This window comes from Puntigrus tetrazona, unplaced genomic scaffold (genome assembly GCF_018831695.1).
Source record: "Puntigrus tetrazona isolate hp1 unplaced genomic scaffold, ASM1883169v1 S000000176, whole genome shotgun sequence".
In the NCBI taxonomy this organism is placed as follows: Eukaryota; Metazoa; Chordata; class Actinopteri; order Cypriniformes; family Cyprinidae; genus Puntigrus; species Puntigrus tetrazona.
Window position 1 is genome coordinate 855001 of NW_025047847.1, and position 10000 is coordinate 865000.

Below are 10000 nucleotides of genomic sequence, written 5' to 3' on the forward strand. Positions count from 1 at the left end.
TTTATTTTTTTTTGCTTAAGCCATATATATTACGTTAATATATTCAAATAAATGTCCAAACAACATATTTTTAATATTGTTTTATGGCGTCTACTTTATGAAGGCCAGCATCACTGATACCAAGTAATACTGATTTTCCTATAAAAACGTTTCCATCAATATTTAACCGTTGACTATAGCCGTTAAACATTACATTATAATTAAGAACTATACATTTTAACATTTATTAGACTTGAAAAAAAAAACTTCTAATGAACTTCAAACAATCTTCACATAAACCCATTATAATAAATGTTCTGTTACCTAGGCTAGCTGCAGAAATATACAGAAATAAAGTATAAATTCTACACTAAACGGTGTTATTCAGTTTGACTCTATTCAAATCCTTACAGCTGTGTTAAAGCTAGCTCTTTTTTATTCTTGATGAACAGACATCACAGCAGCTGGTCACATCCTTTCTGACCCGTTTCAGTCTCTGAACTGATGAGTTACGTTCTCAATGTAACTCGTATGAAACACATTACATGCGTGCAGTTTCAAGGCCACCCTAAACAGCTTTAACGTGTTGACAGATTACAGATTATTGTAATAGTTTTTTAATTTTCAATGGCCGTTAATATAGTGGTGACAATTAATTTCCTGTTTTCCCTCCGCCTCTATCCTCACAGGCAGTTCACGGCGGCGCTGGCCGACCTGCACGAGGCCACCAAGCTCTGCCCTAACAACCGTGAGATCTGCCGCCTGCTGGCGCGCGTGGAGGACGAGTGCAAACAGATGCAGCGCAGCCAGAGCAAACAGCAGGGCCTGAGCAACCCTCCGTCCGACCCGGAGCGCCCCGCCGCCGACGAGGACGACGACGACGAGGAAGAGGACGCCGACGACGACGACGACTCTGAGGCCTGGTCTCAAAGCATCTACTCGCTAAACCGTACGTCAAACGGCCGCTCGGCTTCCCCTCCTCACAGACAGAGCCTCCGACACCAGCACCAGAAGAGCCTCGTCCTGCAGCCCAGCAAACAGGCGCAGATCGTCAAAACCAACCAGCACCTGGGCTCCTTACAGACCGGATCCACGCGGCTGACCAACGCCAAGAGCCAGTACGCTCCGTCCAGCCCCATTCCCAGCCGGCATATATCCAGCGTCCTAAAGGCCGGCCCGGGCATCGATATCAGCCCGCTGCTGCCCACAAGCGACGATCCAGACGTCCAAACGCACTCGTCCAAGACCCTAGAAGGAGCTCAGGAGCTTCGGAAGGACGCCAGCATGAGGGTTTCCAGCTCCACCAGCAGCCTGGCGTCCAGCAGCAGTTTATCAGACAGCGGGAAAGCCCAAGGCCCAGACGTGCGCACCAAGACCGTCTCGGACAAGCCTAAGATCGGCCAGACCGGCTCAGCGGAGTACAAGCCCCGTCCGTTCATGGGAGTCATGGACAAAACGGCTCGATTTCAGCAGCAGCCGCCGCCGCCGGTGGCGTCTCGGGGCTGGCAGAGTCACTCCGCTGAAGGTCTGCCGGGTGAGATGGCGTACGGAAAAGCGGCGGGAGCTTACTACGAGCCGCTCAAGGGCCCCGGCCTGCACAACGGGAGCCTGCATGCTAAAGAGTTCTGCCATAAAGAAAGCAAACCCGTTCTGGCCATGGCGCATTCGTTCACGGACAGCATGAGCAAACCGCCCGGATTAACTCGAGAAAACCCCACCATTCATGTAGCGGCGATGAAACCAAAGAGATCTTTTATTGAGTCGAACGTTTAGGAACCCTGGAAAACGCACTTCGGACAAAGCGATTCGGTCTACACACACACACACACACACACACACACACACACACACTTTTCAGAAAAACTACTTTTATTCAGAGATGATGCGGTGATGGCTACTTTTTCAAACGCTTTCTATTCGGATCCCGGAAAAAAAAACGAAAATGTGTTTTTGACGTTGATAATCAGAAATAGTAAACATATGAGAACGATTCTGAAGGATCATGGGAGTAATGATGCTTTCTTTTGAACGCTAACTATAAGTGACTTTGTAAATACATGTCAACTAATTCTAGATAACAGTGTCTACTAACTCTCAGAGACGGTTTGGAGAGGTTTAGAATATACTTGTAAAGTTTCTCATAGTGTTGGATGCCGTGGATCAAAATATTAATCCTCTAATGACTGCTAGTTGACATGTAGTTACAAAAGTGATTGCTTTTAGTAGAAGTGGACTATCCAAATAAAGTGTTACCCCAGGAATAAATTGGATTTTACAGTATATTCACATAGAAAACATTTATTTTAATTGTAAAATTTCACAATTTTTACCGTATTTTTGATCAAATAAACTCAAAAAATCCTCCCCCCTCCAAACGTTTGATTGGTATTTGTATGTATATATATATATATATATATATATATATCGTAAGGCGTAGATATATAAAATATATGCAATCAAAATGCTTGGACGCATTTTCCATATTGTAGTACGACACGGTTCCAGACTCGTGCGTTTTATAAAGAGGCACAATTTATTTGTCTGCCAAATGAAGCCATTTCAAGGATTTAAAGATGATGTGCCATATATAACAAGATTTAAAGTTCACTCAGAACGTTTCTATTCTGAAGTTCAGCCTTGTGTTCATTGGTTAGAAAGGATTAATGGGTCTGTTTCTACTCGTGTTTTCTTGAAGCCCCGTGAACAAGGACAGCTCCAGCCTCTGGGATGATTATTTGGATGTTTTTGACGGATCAGAAACGCCTGAAGAGGGGCTCGATCACGGCACTGAGGACTCAACCTGTGCACAAGGGGTTAATGTTGATGACAGAGATCACACTTGTACTGTAAATATTACTGTAATGTGTATTTTTCACCTTTTATGTGAAGATGGTGTATTTTGACCATTTACACACACAAAAAAGTGTAGTTTGCGTTTTTCATACATTTTTGGTTGACGTGACGTTTGCGGTTATTAAACTCGTACCTGGTCTGTTTGTATGTTTGTACATTACATCTGAATTTGCCCTACGATGTTGAGAAGTCTATTCTTTCCTGCTTGTTATTCCCGTCTAGATTAATTTATTTTACGACGCCTCCTGCTTGGTATCTTGTCTAAGCAATATATTTTATATAGTTATTTTTGCACAGCTACTTTTAAAAGAAATACGAAACAAATGTTTTACGAATATGATCCTACGGAGGCTATCTGGATGAGAGCGCATGCTAAAGTTTATGTGAAGGAAGCAGAGAAAAATATTAAACGTCGTAGGTTTGAGATGGGCAGATATTATATTTGAAACGTGTGTATATATATATATATTATTTTTTCTGCAATTGGTGCCTCATGAGTTGTGATCTGTTACTGCATTCTGTATTAAAAATTTCTGCCATGGTCCATTTATGGGAAATAAAAAAAGAAGTCCCAATGGAAAATGTATTTTTGCATTATTATTAACTATGAAGTGTTACATCGTATTTGGACAAGCTAGTTAATTTTTTTTTTTAAATAAAAAAATTATGGACATGCATATTTTTTTTCCCACATTCAGTATTATATAAAAATACAAATACATGTGTGTGTGTGTGTATATATATATATATATATATATATATATATATATATATATATATATATATATATATATATATATATATATATATATATATACATACATTGTATATATATATATATATATATATATATATATATATATATATATATATTATATATATATATATATATATATATATATATACATACATTGTATATATATATATATATATATATATATATACATTATTATATATATATATATATATATATATATATATATACATACATTATATATATATATATATATATATATATATATATACATTGTATATATATATATATATATATATATATATATATATATATATATATATATATATATATATATATATATATATATATATATATATATATATATATATATATATATATATATACAATGTATATATATATATATATATATATATATATATACATATATTGTATATATACACACAATATTAAAGCAATAACCTGAAGTTTCCAATTTTTTTTATTTTATTTTTTTTACTTTTTTTGGCTTCATCAGCTAGCCAAATTAAAATAAAGATAAGTCTGCCTCGTAAGCACAACTTTCATTTGTCTGCACTAATGTGAAGCATTAACAAAGCTTTAAATCAGAGAAGCCCAAGCAGTCAGTGCTGGTAGTTTATTCATGATTGTTTGGGCTCTGACGTGAAGAATATGTGTTGCTTTGTGCTGAAAAACCACGTAGCATCAACTGGTAAAAGCTTTTCCCAGAATGCTCAGCAATGTTCTGTCCATGAGCTATTTTGAATAGAAATCCATTTACGCAGTTAAATGTCTTTCTGACCTTCACTGAACAGATCTATTCAAATCAAGGTTCATTATCTTGACTTCTGCAGCACCGGTTCATCCTGAACACCTCAAATTACCCTCGGCTGAACAACACTATTGAGGCCCTCGTACAGACAGAGCGGTGTGAGCGCCGTGAAGAGACGAACATGAAAAAACAATGCTTGCGCTTGTACTGATACTTTGGATTATTAATAAGTGTCAGTTCTGACATTTAATGTTGTCGTAGAAGAATTAATTCAGCATCGAAGCCAAGACCTTTTTTCTCTATAATAATCGAAGTAAAGGCTCTTTTTTGGTATTCAAGAATCTGTCATGAACTGGGAACCCAAAATTACTCAAAAAAGGTATATAAAATATCATGCGAGTTTGAGAACTCTACACTCTATTGTTAGTATAAAAACAGAGTATAATGACAAAATGTCTGAGGAATGCATGTCAGTACATATTTGTCAGACATTGTATGTCAGTCTGTTTAGCCCCGTCCACCAGTTCACGCGTGTATTAAGACAGAGGCAAATGCAAGTCTACACAGAGACCAACCGATAATGATGCTCTCAAAACTAAAGTAAAAAAAAACGACATCAAACAGCATATTCTAAACAATGCTGTTTTTATGTAAAAAAAATATTCATAACATAATATGTGGAACTGTACAAAGAAAAACTAAACAGCAGTTAACTACCCCTTTTAATAATCTCTCCATTTCATAAAGGTTCTATAAAAATAAAAAATATCACTGATAGGTTCTTTGGAGAATTAAAAATGGCTCTTCTATAACATGGCTGTAAAAACACCCTTGTGGAAGCTATTTGGATATGTTTGCAGAGTTTGTGAAGATAGAGTGTTCAGTGGCTGCTCTTCCAGCCCTGTATGGCCATCTTCAGGCTTCTGCTGGCAATCAGCAGCGTGGTTTTTAAAGGCCGGTTGGTCATTGGGTTGGAGCCATTATGAACGTAGATCCAGTTCTTCATCACCTCTCTTTCACAGGAAAATCCATCTGTTAAAGAACACAGCAGCTAATCACACCACTTAAACACACATTACACTCATTGCTTTACAGAGATTTGTGTTGTGATTTGCAATTGCTCAAACTGGGCAGATTTTGGGTTGGAAATTTTACTCCAACTAAATCAAACTTGATCAAAAACTAGTTTAACTTTTCCCTCTGTATTAATTTCTCCCCTATATAAATTCATACATATACACATACATATATACATACATATACACACACATATATATATACATACATACACATACGCACACATATATACATGCATACATACATATATACATACATACATACATATACACACACATACATACATATACATACATACATATATACATACACATATATATACATACACATACATATGTTTTTTTTAGAACTTGAGAAAAAGAAAGCAGACCCACCTCCTTTTGCAGAACTGACAATATTGATCCGCACAGCTGAGGATAGACAAACATCCAAAGAAGAGAGGATGAGGAAGCATTTGGGCATGAGCAAACACCCATCCGCTCCCATTAAATTACGGACAATGACACACCAGCAGTCTGTTTATCCTTGTGAAACATTGGAAACAGATGTTACAGAGACCCCAACTCCTAATAGTGCAAAGCAGAAAGCATCCAAGCAGAAGGGCAAGGCCCAGTGCAGTGAAGATGTTTTGGAAGTGGGCATTTTAAGGAAGGAAATAGCTGGTCTTCAAAGCCAAATCGCAGCTATCAAAGCAGCCGCTAAGAAAGAAGAAGAGAGATGTGCTGAGGCAAATGAGCTAAAGGAGCTGAAGACCCAGGTAGCAGAGCTTAAATTTCAAGTTGCTTCCAATGTATACAGGAACCAACCTGAAAGACCCCCTCATCTGGGAAGATTCAATGCCAATGAAGTCAGCAGGAAAGATAGAGAAAGACTGAAGTGTACAGAGAGTGCACCCAACCGTCCCCGGCCGTGGTATTGCTTTCGCTGTGGAGATGATGGTCACCTTGCTATAAACTGCGAGAACGCACCAAATCCACCCAAAGTTGAGGAGAAGAGGCGGAAGTTGAGAGAGAGACAAGCTGAGTGGGATCTTCAAAATGGAGTTGCAACGGTGCCTTTAAATTAAAATCAGTCTCTGTCGTGAGGGCGGATAGGGACTGAGAGGAAGAAACAAAGCCCTAAGCAGCAACAAGTACTTAATAAGCATGTCGGTGTTAAGAATCCTGTGAAATGTACCAGACGGGTACCAGATGGATTAATAGGAATGAGATGCACTGCTCAAGTTGAAGTTGAAGGGAAGGAAGTAAACTGTCTGTTAGACACAGGATCTCAAGTGACAACGGTTCCCCTGTCCTTTTACAAGAGTAATCTGTCGCACCACCCTATGGAGCCTTTGAATCACCTGTTGGAAGTTGAAGGGGCAAATGGTCAGGCTGTTCCCTACTTGGGATATGTTGAATTAGTTCTGAAATTCCCTCAGGAGTTTCTAGGAACAGAAACTGAAGTTCCAACATTGGCCCTAGTAGTGCCAGACTTAACACATGTGCCCCAAATTCTCATTGGCACCAACACCCTGGATGTCTTGTATATCAATTGCACGCAAGAAGCTACGCTCAAAGCCAAGTCATGCTCTCATGGATATCAAGCTGTGATAAGAGTTCTAGAAGCAAGACGGCAACAAGCTAGTATGAGTGTTGTGGGCCAAATAAGATTGAAGGGAAGCCTGCCTGAAGTAGTAATGGCTGGAAGCACAGTGGTTTTAAATGGATGTGTCAATATCAGAGGGCCATTGTCAGAGACCTGTGTGACTGTAGAGCCATCGGCATCATCTTCCTTACCGGGTGGACTGCTAGTGGCTAGTGGTTTACATTCCTTACCTCAAAAGCGCAACATCCAGATACCGGTGGTGTTGAAGAACGAGAGCAGAGCTGATCTAACAATACCTCCTAGAGCAGTGTTGGCTGAAGTGCACTCTGTCCAAGATGTAATGGAGAGAATAAACCCTGCACATGTTTCTGTGTGTAAAGATAGCCCTGCACAATCTAAGATTGTCCTCGATTTTGGTGACTCTCCTTTGTCAAGTGGATGGAAGGAAAGGATAACTAATCTTGTAAACTCCATGCCAGATGTATTCGCACTGCATGATCTGGATTATGGTCACACGAAAAAAGTGAAACACCACATCAACCTCAGTGACAACACACCTTTTAAGCAGAGGCCTAGGCCTATCCATCCCCAGGATGTCGATGCAGTAAGAAGGCATCTCAAAGAACTTCTCGATGCAGGTATTATAAGAGAATCTGAATCCCCCTTTGCCTCTCCGATAGTAGTGGTGAAGAAGAAGAACAATGATGTACGTCTTTGCATTGATTTCAGAAAATTGAATTTACAGACCATAAAAGATGCTTATGCTCTGCCAAATTTGGAAGAGGCTTTCTCGGTTCTCTCTGGTTCCAAATGGTTTTCAGTCCTCGACTTGAAGTCAGGTTTTTATCAGATTGAGATGGAAGAGGCTGATAAACAGAAAACTGCATTCGTCTGTCCTTTAGGATTCTACGAATTCAACCGGATGCCACAAGGGGTCACAAATGCGCCAAGTTCATTTCAAAGATTAATGGAGCGGTGCATGGGTGATCTTAACAGAAGAGAGGTGTTGGTTTTTATTGATGACCTCATAGTCTTCTCTAAAACCTTAGAGGAGCACTGAAGCACGACTCCTGCAAGTTTTGAAGCGTCTGAGAGAGTATGGACTGAAGCTTTCCCCCGCAAAATGCAAGCTCTTCCAGACGTCAGTCCAATATCTTGGCCATATAGTTTCTCAGAACGGAGTCGAAACGGACCCGGCCAAGATTGAAGCCCTCAAGACCTGGCCAAGGCCTAGAAACCTCAAAGAGCTCAAATCTTTCCTTGGATTTGCGTGGATATTACAGGAGGTTTGTCCAAGATTTCTCTAAGATCACAAGACCTCTTAACGATCTTACCATCGGATATCCCCCTCTGCAGAAAAACCAGAGAAGAGATCCAAAGAAAAACACACAGTATCGGGATCCTAAAGAGCAGTTTGGGGACCGATGGACTCAGGAATGCCAGCGAGCGTTCGACACAATCATAGAGAAGCTGACTTCAGCCCCAGTCCTAGGGTTTGCCGATCCTAGTCTTCCCTATGTGTTAACCACAGACGCAAGCACCACTGGACTTGGGGCTGCTCTTTATCAAGAGCAGGAGGGCCGAATGAGAGTAGTTGCCTTTGCGAGCAGGGGACTGACCAAAAGCGAAACGAAGTACCCCGCGCACAAATTAGAGTTCCTTGCACTTAAGTGGGCGGTTACAGCCAAGTTTAGTGACTATCTTTATGGAGGAGAGTTCACTGTAATAACGGACAGCAACCCGCTCACCTATATTTTAACATCTGCGAAGCTCGACGCGACAAGCTATAGGTGGCTGTCCAGCTTGTCGACATTTAATTTCAAAATTCAATATCGTGCAGGGAAGCGAAACATAGACGCGGATGGTCTCTCAAGACGTCCTCATGATAGGCCTGTGGATGATTTTGTCTCTCAAAAAGAACGCGAACGAATCAAGCAATTCACTCTTCACCATTTAGCAGAATCAGAACAGCCAACGATTCTGCCAGCAGCGGTGAAAGCTCTTTGTGAAAGACACCAAGTATATCAGAATTTACCTGATGATTCTGACTCGCTTTACTTCCAACCTACTGTGCTTGAGTCTTTGTCTCTCAGTGTTAGTGCAATACCTCAAGAGTTCCAGCAGGAGGAAGCCCACGGTCTTCCAGTTCTTCCCCAGATGTCTGAAGAAGAGTTGAGAGAATGTCAGACAGCTGATCCAGAACTAAAAGAAGTCATTAAGTACTTGGAATCTGGGAGGAAACCTGAAGGAAAAGTGGAGCCTGTTGAAGTAGCCCTATGGCTAAGGGAGTGGAACAGACTGGAGTTCAAGAATGGAGTGTTATTTAGAAGGAGACAAGATCGAGGAGGTGTGCTATATCAACTAGCATTACCGGGCGGAACTCAGAGGAACTGCATTAGAAAGTCTGCACAATGACATGGGACATCTCGAATTGAGAGGACCCTGGACCTGGCTAGGTCCCGGTTTTACTGGCCAAAGATGGCATTGACTGTGGAGCAGAAGATAAAGACCTGTGAACGCTGCGTTAGACGAAAGACCCCTCCTGAGCGAGCTGCACCACTGGTGAATATAGTGACTAGTAGGCCCCTCGAGCTAGTTTGCATGGACTACCTGTCGCTGGAGCCTGATCGGAGCAATATTAAAGATATTCTAGTGATCACTGACCACTTCACCAGGCACGCTGTGGCCATACCCACTAGAAACCAGAAGGCTCAGACTGTGGCCAAATCACTGTGGGACAACTTTTTCGTCCATTATGGATTTCCCGAGAAGCTCCTCAGTGATCAGGGGCCTGACTTTGAGTCGAAGCTCATCAAAGAATTGTGTAGGATGGCAGGAATCCATAAAGTAAGAACAACACCTTACCACCCGCGGGGAAATCCCGTAGAGCGGTTTAACAGGACGCTGCTCCAAATGTTAGGGACCCTGGATGATAAGGGAAAAACCCGCTGGAAGGATTTTGTGAAGCCATTAGTCCA

At 40.9% G+C, this 10000-nt stretch overlaps 2 protein-coding genes across 2 annotated transcripts in view; one reads left to right on the plus strand and one right to left on the minus strand.

Moving 5' to 3' along the window:
* Positions 1–3503, plus strand: part of tanc1b (tetratricopeptide repeat, ankyrin repeat and coiled-coil containing 1b) — a 145130-nt gene extending 141627 nt beyond the window's left edge. Inside the window, exon 27 of the mRNA XM_043230594.1 lies at positions 669–3503. Coding sequence (XP_043086529.1) covers positions 669–1752 — 1084 coding nt within the window. The 3' untranslated portion in view covers positions 1753–3503. The remainder of the gene's footprint in view (positions 1–668) is intronic.
* A 1449-nt stretch (positions 3504–4952) lies between these two features.
* The window catches only part of LOC122333094 (WD repeat, SAM and U-box domain-containing protein 1-like), a 16337-nt gene continuing 11289 nt past the window's right edge, over positions 4953–10000 (minus strand). Inside the window, exon 4 of the mRNA XM_043230591.1 lies at positions 4953–5390. Within this exon, the coding sequence (XP_043086526.1) occupies positions 5239–5390 (152 nt within the window). The 3' untranslated portion in view covers positions 4953–5238. The remainder of the gene's footprint in view (positions 5391–10000) is intronic.